Raw genomic sequence first — 21331 nt, forward strand, 5'->3', positions numbered from 1 at the left:
TCCCCACGTGTTCCCCCCCCGAATGGCGCAGGTCCCCGCGAGCCCCTGCAGCCTTCGTCCCCCGTTCTGCCCGACTTCCAGGGGCGGGCAGTGCGGGGATCTGAACTTTCACCCCAGATCACTGTGATTGGTCCACAGGGACCAATCACAGTGATCGCTGGCCAGGACCATCAATGGATGGTCCTGGGGGTGAAGCAGAAGTTGTCCCCTGCTGGAAACAGCGGGACTTCTGCCAGTTAACCCGTGCGATGCTGCGCATCGCCGGGTTAACTGAATGTCATTTATAAACGCCGGGATGCGCGAACGCACTGCACAACCCGGCGTTTATATAGGACATTCTGCGGGAAGGGGTTAATGCTTAAAGTGACAGTGGTCAGATGTGCAAAAAATGCCCGGGTCCTTAAGGTGAAAATAAGCTGGGTCCTTAAAGGGGTACTCCGCCCCTAGACATCTTATCCCCTATCCAAAGGATAGGGGATAAGATGTCAGATTGCCAGGGTCCTGCTGCTGGGGACCCCCAGGATCTCGTCTGCGGCAACCCGCTATCATTACTGCACAGAGCAGACTCGCTCCGTGCGTAATGACAGGCAATACAGGGGCCGGAGCATCGTTACGTCACGGCTCTGCCCCCTCGTGACGTAATGGCCCTCCCCCTCAATGTAAGTCAATGGGAGGGGGTGTGATGGCCACCACGCCCCCTCCCATAGACTTGTATTGAGGGGGCGGGCCATTATGTCACGAGGGGGCAGAGCCGTGACGTAACGATGCTCCGGCCCCTGTATTGCCTGTCATTACGCACGGAGCGAGTGTGCTCTGTTCAGTAACGATAGCAGGTTGCCGCAGACGAGATCCTGGGGGTCCCCAGCAGCGGGACCCCGGCAATCTGACATCTGATCCCCTATCCTTTGGATAGGGGATAAAATGTCTAGGGGCGGAGTACCCTTTTAAGGGTTTAATCTTCCTGATGTGAACTGGAAAACCAAAATAGCTGGTACAGATATTCTTAATTCACTACTGGGATTACCTCTACAACAAGTTGTTGAGGAGCCAACCCGGAAGAAGGCTTTTTTAGATTTAGTATTCACAGATGGGGATTCGGTATCCGACATAACTGTAGGTGAAAGCTTAGGAATCTAGTGATTACTAGTCAGTGTGGTTTAACCCCTTAAGGACGCACGCAGAGTTTTTCAGTTTTTGCATTTTCATTTTTTCCTCCTTACCTTTTAAAAATCATAACCCTTTCAATTTTCCCCCTAAAAATCCATATTATGGCTTATTTTTTGCGTCACCTATTCTACTTTGCAGTGACATTAGTCATTTTACCCAAAAATCCACGGCGAAATGGAAAAAAAAATAATTGTGCGACAAAATCTACGAAAAAACGCCATTTTGTAACTTTTGGGGGCTTCCGTTTCTACGCAGTGCATATTTAGGTAAAAATGACACCTTATTATTCTGTAGGCCCATACGGTTAAAATGGTACCCTACTTCTATAGGTTTCATTTTGTCATAACTACATGCAGGAAAATGTATACGTTTAAAAATGTCATCTTCTGATCCCTATAACTTTATTTTTCTGCGTACGGGCCGGTATGAGGGCTCATTTTTTGCGTCGTGATCTGAAGTTTTTATCGGTACCATTTTTTGTTTTGATCTGACTTTTTGATCACTTTTTATTAATTTTTTAATGGTATAAAAAGTGACCATAAATACGCTTTTTTGGACTTTGGAATTTTTTTTTTACGTGTACGCCATTGACCGTGCGGTTTAATTATATATTTTTATAGTTCGGACATACCACATATGTATGTTTACACTGTTTAATTTCTTTTATGGCAAAAGGGGGGTGATTCAAACTTTTATTAGGGAAGGGGTTAAATTGGCTGCATTTACATTACGATTTCTCCATCCGACTGGAGTACACAATTTTTATAACTTAAAATCGTATGAAATCGTATATAAAGTCGGATCCATTGACCTCCATTAAAAAATCTGATCCATTACACACCGATTTGATCCCCATCCGATTTGATCCGCATCTGATTTCACACGATTTTTGTTCAGGTCTGAAATCGTGGTCAACCCCGATTTCAGACCCGAACAAAAATCATGTGAAATCTGATGTGTTTAATGGATCCGATTTTTTTTTTTTTTATTTATTTTTTTTTATGGAGGTCAATGGATCCGACTTTATATACGATTTCATACGATTTTAAGTTATAAAAATCGTGTACTCAGGTCGGATGGAGAAATCGTGAAGTGAATGCGGCCTAACACTTTTTTTTTTTTTGCAGTGTTATAGCTCCCATAGGGACCTATAACACTGCATACACTGATCTTTTACACAGATCACTGGCGTGTATTAACACGCCTGAGATCAGTGTTATCGGCACTTGACTGCTCCTGCCTGGATCTCAGGCACGGAGCAGTCATTCGCCGTTCTGACACCGAGGAGGCAGGTAAGGGCCCTCCCGGTGTCCTGTAAGCTGTTCGGGACACCGCGATTTCACTGCGGCTGTCCCGAACAGCCCGACTGAGCAGCCAGGATACTTTCACTTTCGCTTTAGACGCGGCGGTCAGCTTTGATCGCCACGTCTGAAGGGTTAATACAGGGCATCTCCAAGCAATGGAGATAGGGAAATCTAGAAGATTAGGCAGAAAGAGGCCAAGCAAGTTATGAGTTTCTAAAGTGCAGGCAGAAGAGAAACTAGCTCAGTGAAGAAAAGAGATAAGACCTTCTTCAGATATATAAATAAAAAAAGGAAATTAAAACAAGGAATAACGGGGTTAAAAACACAGGAAGGAAGATATGTAGAAGATGATAAAGGGATAGCGGACTGCCTCAAATATTTCTGTTCAGTTTTTACAGAACAAAAAGAAGGAAAAGGACCTCAGTTAGGGAGAAAGATTAATAAATCTTTTTATGCATGTTTACAGAGAATGAGGTTCTAAGTCAGCTGTCTAAAGTTAAGACAGATGTCATATGGGCCTGATGGGATACATCCAAACATACTAAGAGCTTAGCTGTCTATTAGCAAAATCGTTAACAGATTTATTTACCCAATCACTGGTAATAGGAGTTGTCCCAGAAGATTGGAAGTTAGCAAATGTTGTCCACATTTGTAAGAAAGGTAGTAGAGAGGAATCGGGCAACTATAGGCCAGTAAATCTGACATCAATAGTGGGGAAATGGATGGGAACTCTACTAAAAGATTTTTTTTTTATATTAATTATATTTAAAAAAAAATGTCTATTATGGAATATCTAAAATCCTATGGATTGCAAGTTGAAAAACATTGGTTTAAGTCAGGGAGATTATGTGAAACTAATCTTATAGATTTTTTTGATTGAGTGACTAAAATAATAGATGGTAGAGGGGCAGTAGACATCACATATCTAGATTTTAGTAAGGCTTTTGACACTGTCCCATATAGAAGACTTATCAATAAACTACAGTCATTGAGCTTGGGCTCCCATATTGTTGGATGGGTTAGGCAGTGACTGAGGGACAGATGACAGAGGGTTGTAGTTAATGAAGAATATTCAGAGCAAGGTCTTGTTACCATTGGGGTACCTCGGGGATCTGTATCTGGACCCATTTTGTTTTCTATCATTATCAGTGATATTACAGATGGTAAGGTATGTCTTTTTGCTGATGACACAAAGATTTGTAACAGGGTTAATATTCCTGGAGGGATACACTAAATGGAAAAGGATTTGGGTAAACTAGAGGAATGGTTAGAACTCTGGCAACTAAAGTTTAATGTGGATAAGGGCAAGCTAATGCCTCCTGGGACGTAATAACCCTACACTGACACAGTCCTAACTTCAGTATCTGAGAAAAAGGGATTTAGGGGTCATTATTTCTCAATGTCATAGAGCAGAAGGGAAATGCTAGCAGAATGCTTGGATGTATAGGGAGAGGTATAAGCAGTAGAAAGAGGGAAGTGTTCATGCCGCCATACAGAGCACTGGTGAGACCTCACTTAGAGTATTGTGCGCAGTACTGGAGGCCGTATCTCCAAAAGGATATAGATACTCTAGAGAGAGTTCAGAAAAGAACTACTTAACTAGTACATGGATTGCAGGATAAAACTTACCAGGAAAATTTAAAGGACCTTAACATGTATAGCTGGGAAAAAAGAGACAGAGGGGATATGATAGAAACTTTTATACAGAAAGGGAATCAACACAATAAAGGAGGAGAGCATATTTAAAAGAAGAAAAACTACCACAAGAGGACATTGTTTTAAATTAGAGGGGCAAAGGTTTAAAAGTAATATATAGGTTAGAGACTTTTAACTTTCTGAACAAGATCTGAGATTATAAGGGTGCATTTGTCATGAAGATGATGGCAACAATAATAATGGACAGTTTATTATTATTATAATTTTGTTCTTTGGTTAAAAATGTATCAGTGTCATATTTTAACCCATTAAAAACCAAGCCCATTTTCACCTTAAGGACCAGTCCAATTTTATTTTTGCATTTTCGTTTTTCCTCCTCACCTTCTAAAATCCATAACTCTTTTATATTTCCATCTACAGACCCATATAAGGGCTTGTTTTTTGCGTGACCAATTGTACTTTGTTATGAAACCTCAGATTTTACCATAAAATGTACGGCAAACCCAAAAAACTATTTTTTAGGGAAGAAATTTTAATGAAATCCACAATTTTGTACATTTTGGAGGGTTTCATATTCACACTGTACAATTTACGGTAAAAAATACGTGTTCTTTATTCTGTGGGTCAATACGATTAAAACCATACCCATGGCAAGATACTTTTATATTTTTGTACCGCTTAAAAAAAAAATCTAAAACCTTTTGTACAAAATCAGTAACCTAAAATCGCCTAAAATAACTTTATAATTTTTCCATATATAGGGCGGTATGCGGGCAAATTTTTGCACCGTCATCTGAACTTTTTATCGATACCACATTTGCATACATTAAACTTTTATTTCATTTTTTTATAAAAAAAATGTAATCAAATGTGACAGCAGCATTTTTGGACATTTTAAATTTTTTATGTTTACGCCGTTCACCGTACGGGATCATTAACATTATAATTTGATAGTTCGGACATTTACCCACGCGGCGATACCAAATATGTTTATTTAAAAAAAATAATAATTACGCTTTTTGGGGGTAAAATGGGAAAAACTTTTTTTTGATCAGTATTATTGGCTATCTCCTGCTCTGGTCTGCTCGATCTCAGACCAGAGCAGGGGATGCCGGGAGAAGGCCGGAGCCAGGGGAGGGGACCTCCGGCCACCATTACAGATGATCAGATCGCCGCGGCAGCGCTGCGGGCGATCCAATCATCTATTTTATTATGCGCATTGCCACAGATGCCATGATCTGTACAGATCATGGCATCTGAGGGGTTAATGGCGGACATCCGCGCGATCGCAGATATCGGCCATTACCGGCGGGTCCCAGCTGCTGATAGCAGCCGGAACCTGCCGTGTATGACGTGAGCACCGCTCCGATGCTCCTGGTCATACACAGGATGTAAATATACGTCCTCGTGTGGGAAATACTGCCAAACCAGGACGTACATTTATGTCCGTGGTCATTAAAGGGGTTCTCCGGTGCTTAAACATCTTATAGGGGATAAGATAGGGGATAAGATGCCTGATCACGGGAGTCCCGCTGCTGGGGACCCCCGGGATCATGCACGCGGCACCCCGTTTGTGATCAGTCCCCGGAGCGTGTTCGCTCTGGGACTGATTACCGGCAACTACAGGGCGGGCGGCGTGTGACGTCACGCTCCGCCCCTCAATGCAAGCCTACTGGAGGGGGCGTGATAGCTATCACGCCCCCTCCCGTAGGCTTGCATTGCGGGGCGGAGCGTGACGTCACACGCTGGCGCAGGCTTGACGTCACACGCCGCCCGCCCTGTAGTCGCCCGTAATCAGACCCAGAGCGAACACGCTCCGGGGACTGATTACATACGGGGTGCCGCGTGCATGATCCCGGGGGTCCCCAGCGGTGGGACTCCCGCGATCAGGCATCTTATCCCCTATCCTTTGGATAGGGGATAAGATGTTTAAGCACCGGAGAACCCCTTTAAGGGGTTAAATACAGCATCTGCCTGAGCATCAAAAATATTGTTTACCATCCAGTGGTGAAAGAATGCGAAGGGTAAAACAAGAGCTGCATTCGGTTATCTGCCTCCATCTTGTGATGCATCATTTCAGTGAAAGTGATGTCCATTGTTGCTTTATTTGGGGTTAGCATGCTGTGCATTGTTATTGCTGGGTAATGCAAAAGATACTGGCTATTGGTGAACCAAGGGAACTATGGAAGTCAAATGTTTGAGAAATATTGTTTACTAGTGTTATGTTTTCTTTATGTGCAAGTTCACAAATGTCATGCATTCCAGCTGTTGACGTTTACACTGAATTTGATATTACTTTTTTTTTTTTTTTGACAGGCTGGTACTGGGGCCACATGACAGTCAGCGAGGCCAAGGAAAAACTGCAGGATGCCCCTGAAGGCACTTTTCTTGTTAGAGACAGTTCACATACAGATTACCTCTTAACTATCTCTGTGAAGACCTCAGCAGGACCAACAAACCTGCGCATTGAGTATAGGGAGGGGAAGTTTAGGTTGGACTCTGTCGTATGTGTACGCTCCAGACTGAAGCAATTTGATAGTGTCGTCCATCTTATCGAGTATTATGTTCTACTGTCCAAGAACAAGAAAATTGAGACAGAGACTCTTCCCAACAGGACAGTGCACCTTTGGCTAGTTAAGCCACTTTACACATCTACCCCTTCTTTACAGCACCTTTGTAGAATGGCTGTCAACAAATGCACGGACAAGATCCATGAACTGCCTTTACCCATGAGATTAAAGGAATACATAACAGAATACCGTTATCATGTGTAGACATTTCCTGTTTCATGCCTGCAGCATCAGAAATAAAAGTGTAAAACTTCCAAATCTAGCCAAATAAGTTAGAGGTTGTCGGTTCCAAGGAGTTTATATCGCATCATTTTATTTCAAGTAATTGTCATAGGACATATCGTGTCTTAGAATGAATCATTTATGGTATGACATTTTCTCCATACCGTGCCTAAATGAGACTCTGTGGAACAAGAATTTGTGATTCCTTAAAATGCACAATGTGGTTTTGTTTTGTTTTTTAGCAGTACTCCCAATTTTTTTTGTTATTAAGGCAGTGGATGGTGAAAGAAGAGGCAATTTAAGGTCTTTCTACCTGGGATATTCTGGCTAACACTCTAATTTTGGTTCTGTTAAAATGACTGTCTCGAATCAAAAGTGGCTCTGGTGGTCATCGTAAAGCTGACCACAGAGAAGGGGAAAAGAAATTTGGTAGCAGTCAAGTCATGCTCTGCCTCAACCAGCAGAATTAATCAGATTAAGATTTTGGTGGAGAACATCTTGAACATTTAGGTTCCTAGCCAAGTACTATGTAATGACTCTTGCCTTGCAGTGGTTTACATTTGTATTACAATGGGGCCCATCATAGCTCACATATATTACTTGAGCAATGAAAAGCTCAGTCTAAAATGCTGTTTTGACCACTAGTGTCAGAATGAAATGCGTGCTATTTGTTCCTGCACAGAGTAATGCTGTTGGATTCAATTCTAATGAAACTATAATAATTTGTTAAAGTCAGCATTTATGTTGGCAGCAGTTACCACTAGCTATTGTCACTCTTTTGACTATGTTAGGCTGGTTCTCCCAAGCCTTTCTGGTATAAGAACATATATAGTTAAAAGCATCGACCATACTTGTGCTGCAATGTGACTTCCTGGCTCATTTGCAGACTAGGAGATTATGTGAGATTAGACAACGCATCCTTATCCACAAAGGATGCTGGAACATGGACTGCATTCCCAGCATTTTTGTGTAAGGAAATGTAACAACTCTTCGTTGAGATTTGTTTCACTAATATAATAAGTGCACTGTTTAACAGCAATTTATGAGCTAACTCTCAATCTCCTAACATGAAAGAAGTGACAAAACTATTTCCAATGATCTGATTTAACCACAACCAGAGTGAAAAAGTTTTTAAAATGTAGGTTGGAAATGTGAAGGGGTTACCTTTTAGTTATAGTAACATCTCATTTTTCCTTTCCAGTAAAGTTTATAAATAAGTCCCAATGTATGCCATGAGATAAATCCTCATTATGTACGCATTTCTTACCATGCGGTAAATGCAGCCAAAAGAACAAAATAAATGGCAGATGTGTTTACATATGATATGTACTCATAGTAAAGTAACACAGCCAAAGTATCACAGTGTGCCAAAGATTGCAGAGCTCCGTCTTGGAGAATAGTTTATGGGATCAAATTGTATCAAGGCTCTGATGCCATTTTCTCCACGTCTGTATTGTATTCCTCCACGTGTGTACAATGAGGCCACTTTCACACTTTTGTATTGTGCATCAAAATTTGTAAACCAAAACTAGGAGTGATTCCAGAACAGGGTAGAGGGACACACTTTTTATTATATATATATTTTTTTTGTTTGACGTCAAGTTTTGCCTAACAAATACTGATTAATAATACTGACCAAAATATGAAAGTGGCCTATAGGGAGATAACTAAAGCTCTATTCAGATTTCGTCACACGTGGTAGGAAAAAACGCCGCTATTTGTTTTTATGAAAAATGACGGACCCTTTTAGCAGAACCAATGTAAACCATAAGTTAGTGAGGTCTATTTGGTGCCTGTCGCTGCATTATGTTTTCTATTTTGTAAACTTATACCATGATGCAGATGTTAACAGAGCCTTAGTTCAAACCCAGATGCACCTACACATTAAGAAATTCACCTAGATACATAATAAAACATAGAGACAATGCACAAAAGTTTCAGTAGTGGAATTTAGACATTTATGTGGAAAAGCTTTAGTATAGCACTGGTGTATTTAATCTTTCCAAAGTAAGCATCACACTGTGTGGGTTTCATATTTAATCCATACAGATGAAGTTAAAGGAAACTCCACTAAATGGTACCCCCATAAGTTTTAATGTGGTCAAAACTTGCATTAGATGCACAGAAAGTCATACTGCAGTACTATAGTCCTGGACTGCGCTAAGTTTATGCTCACACATGGGAGATATGCTGCATTTGTTGAAACTATGCCTATTTTACTTAAACAGGGAAATCAAAATCTACAAAAAAAATCCAAAACATATCCCCTACATGCCTTAAAGAGAGAAAACACTGCTATATGTTTGGGTAACATCGAGGTTCACTTACTTTGGAGTCTAGCTGGAGTGAGTAAAGCTGTAAATTACACCTGCTACAGATTCATAAAAAAAAGCAAAACCAATGCATTTCCTGTATTTGTATAATCTGTTATGAAAGAAAACTAATTTATGTAAAATATGGGGGCCTTCATATCTTACTCCCACTTTATTTTTGAGGGTTGTAGAGTTTGAAGAGGACCTGTGGCCAACCTCTCAAATTTAGATTTGACGGTCATAAATTAGCTTTGGGTTCCCTGATTACATACCTTTTTTAATACACCCTCCCGTTTCTAAGGGTTTATAGTTTGTATAATAATTCAAAGAATCGGTCAGATGGGTATAAACTTAATTTAGAAAATAGGAATACATATCACCTGATGGGTGAGAATATAAAGTCATGGGTTGTGAAGATTTTACATTGTGGGGCTTGTATACCTATTACACACCCCTGGATGTATAATTCCCCCCCCCCTTCACCTGATATTCACTCCTATTATTAAAATTAAGTTCACACTCATCTGGTTGATTCTATAAATTATCAGAAAAACAATAAAACCACGTATCTCGGGAATGGAAGAGTGTATCAAGAAACTGTAAAAAGATGATCAGGGCACCCAATGCTTTTAATGATAAAGCGATATCCTTTTTGGGGGTCTGGCCAAATGGCCATAGTGTTATGGTATTTTACTTTCAATATAGAGCCAATTCAGAACCCAATGTTGCTAGTCTTGCTTCCTTCAGATCAGGTTATATATAAATGTTCTTATTATGATTGTCTCTGACTGAATGCTCCTCCATGCACTGATCTCAGGGAGGGTGCCCAGCGAATGTAAACATGTTACAACAGCATGTTAAGGCAATCCTCCTATTTGTGTATTTGGTAAATGTGACAATGGGAGGTTTGGTAAGGAAAATCAATACCTTTTAAAGAGGTAAACATTTTTTTTTTTTTTTTTTTTTATGAACTGGTGCCAGAAAGTTGAACAGATTTGTAAATTACTTCTATTTAAAAATCTTAATCCTCCCAGTACTTATGCTCCAGATGAAGTTTCTTTTTTTTCTGTCTGACCACAGTGCTCTCTACTGACTCCTGTCCATATCAGGAACTGTCCAGAGTAGGAGCTAATCCCCATAGCAAACCTTTCCTTCTCTGGACAGTTCCTAACATAGAGGTGTCAGCAGAGAGCATTGTGGTCAGAAAGAAAGAGAAAAAAAACTTCCTGTGGAGCATACAGCAGCTAAATGCTGGAAAATGTAAGATTTTTAAATAGAAGTAATTTACAAATCTGTTAACTTACTGGTACCAGTTGATTTAAAAAAGAAATTGTTTTCCAACGGAGTACCCCTTTACTAATGCCTATTGTTTAAGAATAACCATGGCACACTTCACAGTTATGCACTTATGTGGATGAGAGGCTGGTCTGACTTACAAGACACACAACCTAGGGGAACGCTGGGAGTGGTTCAAAGACATAGCTTATGTTCCATGACTATGTCTTCTAACTTCTGTCTTACAGGAATTAAGTATTCCCTTTACTGTTTCTGGACATACAAATAGTTAATTCAGTAAATGTATATGGACTTTTCAAAGTAATATACACACTCCTTGTTTTATGGGTTACACTGATTTTGCTAATAACGGTTTTCTGTTCTTAATACTTTCACATACTTATTTTATTTGAAGTCCTGTAAAAGTTTAATTAAGTTCCAGGTTGTAAAGTGTGGAACATTTGTGTATTAAATGGTGACAATGAATACTGAAAGCCTGCTGCTGTCCAACAAAATCTATTGTTGTGACACTTGGCCTTATGTTTTTTGTTTTTTTCCAGAGCATTAATAAGTGGTTGGCGGAGGTTATCAAGGTGCTATAAATGCCACCATTGTTGCACTCTGGCAGTTTACATACAAGATGTCAATGAGCAGTTAGTGCATTGGGTGCAAAACCAACAACACTTCTACAGTCAGCAGTGCTGAGCATTCTAGCAACACCACTGACTGGAGGAAAGTAGTTGACTGAAAGAGACATACAGGCAGTGCTTAAGAAGAGCCCTTTTAACATGGCCAATAGCAACCCCCAAATTCCAGTTAGAGGGAAGCAGTACGGCAGCCGTTACATCCACTGTTTTAACAGCCAATCAATAGAACATTTAATAGATGTCTCTGTTACAGTTAATGTGGTCATAAAGTAATAAGCTGAATAATGAGTGGAAGTAGCCAGAACCATACAATTGAAAGAGGGCTTACAGGTTCAACTATACGGTTCTAGAATGGTAAGTAATCCTGCTGGTTTTTATGTCTAACAGAAAATGCACAAGTCCTTATGTCACTGTAATGAACTTTGCCATCTTAGTACCCTGGCACTAATCTGCTGTCTGAATTCTATTTCCATGTAGACTAAATTATGTTTCAAAATTCCTACAAATGTCTGTATTTCTTGCCAATTTAAGGACTCTGAAGACCCCCCCCTAATTTGGCTAGGTATGCAGCCTGGGTGGATAAGCAGCCAAATGAGTTTTGCAGTGCATTTGGATGTGGGTTGGTGCTTCTAAACAATTCCCTCTGCAGAGTTTCATCTCATAGTCCCCTTAATGGAATCATTTTCTCCCAAACTCTTCTTGCCTTCTATGCTCACTAGATATATGACATTATGCTAGTTGTGTATTTGGTTTTTAATTTTCAAAGTTGTAAGGTAACTCCTAGGTTGTAAATGGATAATCTCTTTAGGCTCTGTTTACACTAGTAGTGTTGAGCAATATTTACAGTAAATTTGGCCGAACTTGAATCTGGTGGGTTGGTTGTTGATTGCTTAGCACTTTAAAAACAGAACAGATTCATGCAGACTAAAGCAATCAACAACCAAACTGTCAGATTTGGATTCAACCAAACCTTCTGTAAATTCACTTAAAGGGGTACTCCACCCCTGGCATCTCATCCCCTATCCAAAGGATAGGGGATAAGATGTTAGATCACTGTGGTCCCGCTGCTGGGGATCCCGGGGATCGCCGCTGCGGCACCCCACCATCATTACTGCGCAGAGCAAGTTAGCTCTGTGCGTAATGACGGGTGATACAGGGGCCGGAGCAGCGCGACGTCATGGCTCCGCCCCCCATGACATCACGGCCCGTCCCCTTAATACAAGTCTATGGCAGGGGGTGTGACGACCGCCACGCCCCTCCCATAGACTTGTATCGACGGGGGCGGGCTGTGACGTCATGAGCGGCGGAGCCGTGATGTAACTATGCTCCGGCCCCTGTATTGCCCGTCATTACGTGCAGAGCAATCTCGCTCTGCGCAGTAATGATAGCAGGGTGCTGCAGCGGCGATCCCCGGGGTCCCCAGCAGCGGGACCCCGGCGATCTGACATCTTATCCCCTATCCTTTGGATAGGGGATAAGATGTCTAGGGGCGGAGTACCCCTTTAACCCTACACACTGGCATTAACTCATTGTGTTGGTGTTAAAGAACGATGCACAATTTATGATAATGACCTATTGACTTTAATGATATTTTTCTCATAACAAATGCCATCATTTGTATCTGTTTCTCCATTTATCTGTGGGAAGAATGGAAACCTCAGAGGTGCCATTAACATGAGTGAAATCTGAATAGATACAATTACTAACATGATTCCTACTCTTTTTGTCGGGTTTTGCATCTAAATTCTGTCGCACGGACCATGTGACAGAAAAAACCTGACAGAATAAGAACCTGACAGAATCAGAAAAAAAAAAACTACAAAATGGGTGTGGTTTTTGGGGAAAGGGGCGTGTTCTCAACATTTCATCCAAAATCACTCGTCTTTTCTGAAAATCATGTGAATTTTCTGGTAAGAAAACCCTACACTTTAAAACATGTATAAAGTTTCCAAAAGCGGAGTAAATTAGTAAATACCATGGAAAAAAAAATGTCGGAATGGCAAAAAACATAAAACATACACTCCAATCTTAGTAAATCAGAGCCATTATCTCCTTTCAATCTCTAAGAAAAGGGTTCACCTTACAGATGTTAATAGAGCCTTGCCCTTTGTCCACAAGTGTAAGTAAACCAAACTGGAGGTCCCCTTTACATTATTGTATAGACCCTAATGCACTTTTCTATTAATGCATTTATAATTGTGGATCTGAAGGATGTGTTTTAACTGCAAATTTTCAGTGTATTGTTGACATCTGCTGGGAATAGCAGCAGTTGCTTTTACTGTCTACAATGTAGGACATCTTTTTATATATATATATATATATATATATATATATATATATATATATATATATATATATATATATATATATAATATATATATATATATATATATAAACCAGATTATTTAAGTGTGTACTATCTAATGTAAGAATGAAATGGAAATTTGAATAAAAAAAATATGCAGAAACATTAACGCTCTTGTGTGTTTTTTACAAGTGACAATAGTTTTGGAACCAATTCATGGAAGAAAGACTATAATCTCTATAACCACATGCACTGAATCTACATTACTGCTATGCTTACGTATATGTTTCACATCTGATGTTTATCTGAAAATAGTTGGAGCTTCTCTATTTAAAGGGCTGCCTGACATTATGTATCAAATGCGTGGACCTCATGCTTTCAATTTTTTACAGTTCATGGAATTTTAAAGGAATTTCTCATTTTTTTGTCATGTATGTTAGCTGCTATCTTTTCAAATACACTGCTCAAAAAAATTGAGGGAACACTAAGATAACACATCCTAGATCTGAATGAATGAACTAATCGTATGAAATACTTTCGTCTTTACATAGTTGAATGTGCTGACAACAAAAATCACACAAAAATTATCAATGGAAATCAAATTTATCAACCCATGGAGGTCTGGATATGGAGTCACACTCAAAATCAAAGTGGAAAACCACACTACAGGCTGATCCAACTTTGATGTAATGTCCTAAAAACAAGTCAAAATGAGGTTCAGTAGTGTGTGTGGCCTCCACGTGCCCGTATGACCTCCCTACAATGCCTGGGCATGCTCCTGATGAGGTGTAACTCCAAGACAGTCTGTGGTGCAAGTGGAGTTGGTGGATGGCGCAAGACATGATGTCCCAGATGTGCTCAATCGGATTCAGGTCTGGGGAATGGGCGGACCAGTCCATAGCATCAATGCCTTCCTCTTGCAGGAACTGCTGATACTCCAGCCACATGAGGTCTAGCATTGTCTTACATTAGGAGGAACCCAGGGCAAACCGCACCAGCATTTGGTCTCACAAGGGGTCTGAATATCTCATCTCGATAGCTAATGGCAGTCAGGCTACCTCTGGCAAGCACATGGAGAGCTTTGCGGCCCCCCCAAAGAAATGCCACCCCACACCATTACTGACCCACCGCCAAACCGGTCATGCTGGAGGATGTTGCAGGCAGCAGAACGTTCTCCAGAGCGTCCCCAGACATTGTCATACGTGCTCATCTGTGAAGAACACAGGGCGCCAGTGGCAAATTTGCCAATCTTGGTGTTCTCTTGAAATGCCAAACGTCCTGCACGGTGTTGGGCTGTAAGCACAACCCCCACCTGTGGACGTCGGGCCCTCATACCACCCTCATGGAGTCTGTTTCTGACCGTTTGAGTGGACACATGCACATTTGTGGCCAGCTGGAGGTCATTTTTCAGGGCAAAAAAACTAAAAGTTTTATATATGCAAATATGGTAAAATACAGATGACGGCGCAAAAAAGGAGCCCTCATACCACCCCATATACGGAAAAATGAAAAAGTTATAGGTGGTCAAAATAGGGAGATTTTATATTACTGATTTTGTTCAAAAAGTTTGAGATTTTTAATGGTATTGACCCACAGAATAAAGAAAACATGTAATTTTTAACATAAATTGTACAGCTTGAAGACAAAACCTTCCAAAATTTGCAAAATTGCGGTTTTCTTTTCAATTTCCCCACACAAATAGTATTTTTTATTTTGCCATACATTTTATGGTAAAATGATGGTCATTACAAAGGACAACTGGTCGTGCAAAAAACAAGCCCTCATACTTGTCTGTGGATGAAAATATAAGAGTTATGATTTTTAGAGGGACAGGAGGAAAAAATGAAAATGCAAAAATAAAATTGGCTGCGTCCTTAAGGTCAAAATGGGCTTAAGGGGTTAAAATATTTTTAACAAGCTAAAAGCATGTGCAAAGAGCTAGTACACTATGCGGATTCATTTCCTTTCCATGTTATAAAAATGACCTGGCATGTGTGTGACCCTGATAAGTTGCAAAACTATCAGAAATGTGGAAATTCCTTAAATTCTCTTACTTTTTGTATGAATCATATCCAGTGAAAACTACAGGGTGGGCCATTTGTATGGATACACCTTAATAAAATGGGAATGGTTGATGATATTAACTTCTTGTTTGTGGCACATTAGTATATGTGAGGGGGGAAACTTTTCAAGATGGGTGGTGACCATGGCAGCCATTTTGAAGTTGGCCATTTTGAATCCAACTTTTGTTTTTTCAATAGTAAGAGGGTTATGTGACACATCAAACTTATTGGGAATTTCACAAGAAAAACAATGATGTGCTTGGTTTTAACGTAACTTTATTCTTTCATGAGTTATTTACAAGTTTCTGACCACTTATAAAATGTGCTGCCATGCTGCAAATTGTGTTGGATTGTCAATGCAACCCTCTTCTCCCACTCGTGCTGAAAAACTCTGCTTATACTCTAGTATATACGGTATTCAATTCAAAGCCAGGAACAGGTGATAAATGGAGCACACGCTTAAAGGAAAAGGCAGAGACTTCAGTTATCCAATCCATAAAAATAAAAAAATAATAATAATTTAAAAGCTGAAGGTGTGAACACAGCCTTAGGCTTTATTGAAGATTAATGGTGCATTTTGGTCAAAACTCAGCTGGACAGCAGGAGGGGGCCCTCTCTCTATTCTTGGGATGAGATATTGTTTCAGCAATCAGACATTTATGGCATATCCAATCAATATTTCATAGTTGTCATTAGAGTGCAATAGGTGTACCAGCAGTCCAAAGGGAAAAAAGTAAGCATTTTGTTAATTGTTCCAAATTACAAACTTTAAATGTCTCCAATCATTGTTTATGCTCTTGAGAAGATTTTGTGATTCCACATAGGAGAGTGACCTCTCTTGACAAAATGGCATAACAATCATGAAGGTAAATGTAACGAGTAACAAAAGTAAGTTAAGGTATGTAGGATACCGTGTTTCCCCGAAAATAAACCTTACCCCGAAAGTAAGCCCTAGCAGTATTAGGGGGGGCCAGGGGTAATCAACTGGCGGACCGTGGTCCAGATCCGGACCGTGGCCGCCACTAATGCCCGCAGACCCGACCCCCCCCCCCCTCCTTTGGCTGGTCCCATATCTATCTATCTATCGTACCTTCATACCGTACAGAAGCTGCAGCGGGACCTCCTTCTGTTCCTTAGCAGCCGGGCCAGGGACGCTGTCACTTTAAAACGTCGGTGCATGTGCACGGCCGAAGTCACGGACGTGTCCCTGCCCCCGGCTGCTAAGCAACAGAAGGAGGTCCCGCCACCGCCGAGAGCTCAGCTTCCGTATGGTATGAAGGTGTAAGGTACTGTAGTTTATTATGGCAGAGGGGTGGGGGGGCACTGTAGGAGTGTGGAGGACGACGGGGGAAGGGGAGGATGGGGGGCTGTAGCAGTGTGGAGGATCGGGGGCTGTAGCAGTGTGGAGGATGGGGGGCTGTGGGAGGATGGGGTGGCTGTAGCAGTGAGGAGGATGGGGGGGGCTTTAGCAGTGTGGAGGGCTGTAGCAGTGTGAAGGATGGGGGGGCTGTAGCAGCGTGGAGAATGGGGGGCTGTGGGAGGATCAGGGGCTGTAGCAGTGTGGAGGATGGGGGGCTATAGCAGTGTGGAAGATGGGGGCGGTGCGGCATCCTCCACATTGCTACAGCCCCCCATCCTCCCACAGCCCCCCATCCTCCACACTGCTACAGCCCCCCATCCTCCACACTGCTACAGCCCCTGATCCTCCCAAAGCCCCCCATTCTCCACGCTGCTACAGCCCTCCACACTGCTAAAGCCCCCCCATTCTCCACACTGCTACAGCCCCCCATCCTCCACACTGCTACAGCCCCTGATCCTCCCACAGCCCCCCATTCTCCACGCTGCTACAGCCCCCCATCCTCCACACTGCTACAGCCTCCCATCCTCCCACAGCCCCCCATCCTCCACACTCCTGCAGCCCCCCCATAAATAAATAAGCCCTACCCTGAAAATAAGCCCTAGTGTGTTTTTTGGGACTAAAATTAATATAAGACCCGGTCTTATTTTCGGAGAAACACGGTAGGTAAAAATGTAAAATAAGCGAAAAAGCAAACGATGTAGTGGTTAAGTCCCAGAAAAAGCAGTGCAATTGTAGAGACATTTCTAAATTGTTCTCATTGCAGATTATACAAAATGATTCCAACTATAGCGTAGATGCCAAGTACAAAAATACAGTTTTTCCTGCAGTTGTGGTGATGCCAGGAATACCTCTCACCGCTAATGCCTAGGTATGTGAAAAACAAAAATTGTTAAGTAGCTGTCCTGTTTACTGATCATGTTTATGCTGGTTTTTGCAGAGCAGAAAATATAAACAGACTATATAATATGGCCATGTGTGGAATTGTCATTAATGGCATTAAACAGATGTTGCATATGTATTTTTTGAGTTTAAATTTTAATTTCATATGTTAATGTTTAAGAAAGTTTGTGCACTTGAGTGTATCCACCATATATTTAAACTATCACCAGCAGTACTAGACAAAATAACAAATTGTGGAATGAATGTAGGCAATTATTTATTTATTTTTCCATCTGCCTCCACAATATTAACCCCTTAAGGACTCAGCCCATTTGGGCCTTAAGGACTCAGACAATTTTAATTTTACGTTTTCATTTTTGCCTCCTCGCCTTCAAAAAATCATAACTTTTTTATATTTTCATCCACAGACTAGTATGAAGGCTTGTTTTTTGCGCTACCAGTTGTCCGTTGTAATGCCATCACTCACTTTACCATAAAATTTGTGTGGGGAAATTTAAAAGAAAACCGCAATTTTGCAAATTTTGGAAGGTTTCGTTTTCACGCCGTACAATTTATGGTAAAAATGACATGTGTTCTTTATTCTTTGGGTCAATACGATTAAAATGATACCCATGATTAGATACTTTTCTATTACTGTTGTGCTTAAAAAAAATCACAAACTTTTTAACCAAATAAGACCTATAACTTTTTCTTTTTTCCATATAAGTGGCAGTATGGGGCTAATTTTTTGCGCCGTGATCTGTACATTTTATTGATACCATATTTGCTCATATAAAACTTAATACATTTTTTATAAAAAAAAATTGGAATAAAATATGTTATAAAAAAGCAGCTATTTTGGACTTTTTTTTTAACGTTCACGCCGTTTACTGGTATCATTACCATTTTATTTTAATAGTTCAGATATTTATGCACGCGTCGATACCAAATATGAATATAAAATATATATTTTTTTTTTTACACTTTTTGGGAGTGAAATAGGGAAAATGGGAATATTTACGTTTTTATTGGTTTTTCCAATTTTTTTTTTTACTTTTCATTTTGTTTACCTTTTATATTTACACTTTAATAGTCCCCATAGGGAACTATTTATAGCAATCATTCGATTGCTAATACTGTTCAGTGCTATGCATAGGACATAGCACTGATCAGTGTTATCGGTCATCTTCTGCTCTGGTCTCGATCGCAGACCAGAGCAGAAGACCCGTGGAAGGCAGCGGAGGAAGGTGAGGGGACCTCCGCCTGCTGCTCTGGATGATCGGATCACTGCGGCAGCGCTGCGGGCGATCAGATCATCCATTTTAGTGACTGCGATGCTGCAGATGCCGTGATCTGTATTGATCACGGCATCTGAGGGGTTAATGGCGGACATCCGCGATCCATTACCGGCGGGTCCCTGGCTGCTATCAGCAGCCGGGACCTGCCGCGCATGACCCAAGCATCGCTCCGATGCTCCCGGTTATGTATAGGACGTAAATGTAAATCCTGGTGCGTTTAGTACCAGTTCACCAGGACGTACATTTACGTCCGGCGCATTAAGGGGTTAAAACTTTAAAGTATCTCAAAACTTTTTCCAAATATAAATAGGTATCATCTAACTATACAAATCTTAATTGTTGACCTAAAACGGTTTACATGTTAACTTTTGGTGTTTGGGAATAAAAATAAAAAAAACACAAAAAACAAAACAGAATTCAACCATTCAATATGAAACCAACCAGTAACAAAATATATATATATACATATTTATTGTGACAGTGTGGCAAGGAAAGGGTGTATTTCCCTAGCTAACCCTGGAGAAACCTCCACCTGTGGCCTAATTATTGAGGTAGCAGAAAGGGGAAGTGTGTTTAAAAGGAAGTCAAACAGAATAATCTGGGCTCTCCCTAGAAGACAGCAAGGTGGCTGTAGGGAGAGGCAGGGGTCCTGCTGAGGAACACACAGCCAGAGCTGTGAGTGGCCCCAAAGAGTGGTGTGGACAAGACACACAGCAAGAGGTTGCAAATGCTGTGTGTGAACCGTGAGTAGAAGGTTGCAGGAGGCATAAATTTAACAGGCCGGGAAAAGCCCACCAGTTGATAGACAGGGCATGCTGGATTGTCTAGTTAGTGACTTGACGGTCTAGGGTTTTGTTTTGTTCCTGTATTATGTTTTTATTTATCCTGCAACCTGTCTAATAAAGCTGGCGAGGGGCCAGACTTGAAGTGGAAACATGTCTTGTGGCTGTGTCAAGGACAATCCCAGAGCTATCCACAGGCAGAAATCCTTACAATATATTTACTTTAAAATGCTGAGCTATGTAGATTGTACACTAAATATATTCTAATCCCTAGAAGGACTAGAGGGAAAAAATAAAAATCTTGACATAAGGTTTCAAGAAAGGGTTAAGGTGAAAGTAGAATCACTGTTCTCTCAGTACCGCTAAATAATTGAAGGCCAGGTGCAGACAGTGCACAGTATGCACAATTGGAACATTGAGGGGAGAGATCACTGTATGTGTAAAGGAGCCAACTGGTCCTCTTTGTAAGGACATCTTATAGAGCCTCATTGGCAGATACTCTTTAAATCTATTTGTTTTCAATTTGTCCAATTTGTTTGTCTCCGTTTACATGCATGCTCAGAATTGGATAGCTGTGGCCGATGACTGAATGTTTGGGATACATATTTGAATAATTCTTTCACCACTGAAATATCTCTTCACTTTATGTAACTAGTGTACGTCAGTTGCTGCGTTGTTGCCACGTCTGAAGTGAACATTTCATGTGTTTGATCTTATTATCTTAACAAAATGAATGATGTGCTTATTTCTAATAATTCTATCTCTGATGTGACAGCTTGAAATGTAAAATGTGCTGTGAATTGAATTCTGTAATCTTTCACGCCCTTCTCGTGTCTACTAAATTCCTAGAAAGAGCTATTTTAGGATTTGCGTAGTTTAAGCCATGATAAACAGTAGAGTTGATAAAAAAAGAGGCTTCTGTTGCTTTATACTGTACTGTGTCTCTTAAATGGACTTTTTGACACAGTTAAATAATATTATTCAATCCCAAGAAAGTCAGGTTTGTTTTTAAAGCTAGGCTGCAGAAACTTGCATATATATTTCTATGAAGCTTTGGAATTATATTAAGCATACATAGTTTCCCCCCTGACTCCTTTTAAACAATTTTCCCCTCTCTAGAAAACCCCTGTATGGGATGCACTGTGAGGCAGGGGAGAAAACTATGCTTATGCTGCCTTTTTTTTGCTCAGCCTATGTCCCAGTCCAGTTAGGTATTACAGCAACGTAAAAATAGGTCAGCTCAACCCCCCCCCCCCCCCCAAAGAAAAAAAAAAACAGCTGGACTCTTATACATGGGATTGAAAGATGCCCAAAGTGTCCAGTTTTTTCAGTATATGGAAATTCAGCATCACTGTTGTGTGTACAGCCAATCTCGTTCTCACTTAAAGGAAAACTGTCACATTTTCTCCGGCACTATCCACTGGTATTGGTAGATAGTTCAGGAGACTCTGATTAAAGTGAGCCCTACCTTGGTCTGATCCGTTCGCCCGC

At 40.8% G+C, this 21331-nt stretch overlaps 1 protein-coding gene across 11 annotated transcripts in view; it reads left to right on the forward strand.

Moving 5' to 3' along the window:
• Positions 1-12134, forward strand: part of SOCS2 (suppressor of cytokine signaling 2) — a 165987-nt gene extending 153853 nt beyond the window's left edge. For all 11 annotated transcript variants that reach the window (XM_056574338.1, XM_056574331.1, XM_056574330.1 and 8 more), the window contains one exon: positions 6444-12134. In XM_056574338.1, coding sequence (XP_056430313.1) covers positions 6444-6901 — 458 coding nt within the window. In that variant the 3' untranslated portion in view covers positions 6902-12134. The remainder of the gene's footprint in view (positions 1-6443) is intronic.
• Positions 12135-21331: the final 9197 nt, after the last annotated feature.

Source organism: Hyla sarda, chromosome 4, assembly GCF_029499605.1.
Source record: "Hyla sarda isolate aHylSar1 chromosome 4, aHylSar1.hap1, whole genome shotgun sequence".
In the NCBI taxonomy this organism is placed as follows: Eukaryota; Metazoa; Chordata; class Amphibia; order Anura; family Hylidae; genus Hyla; species Hyla sarda.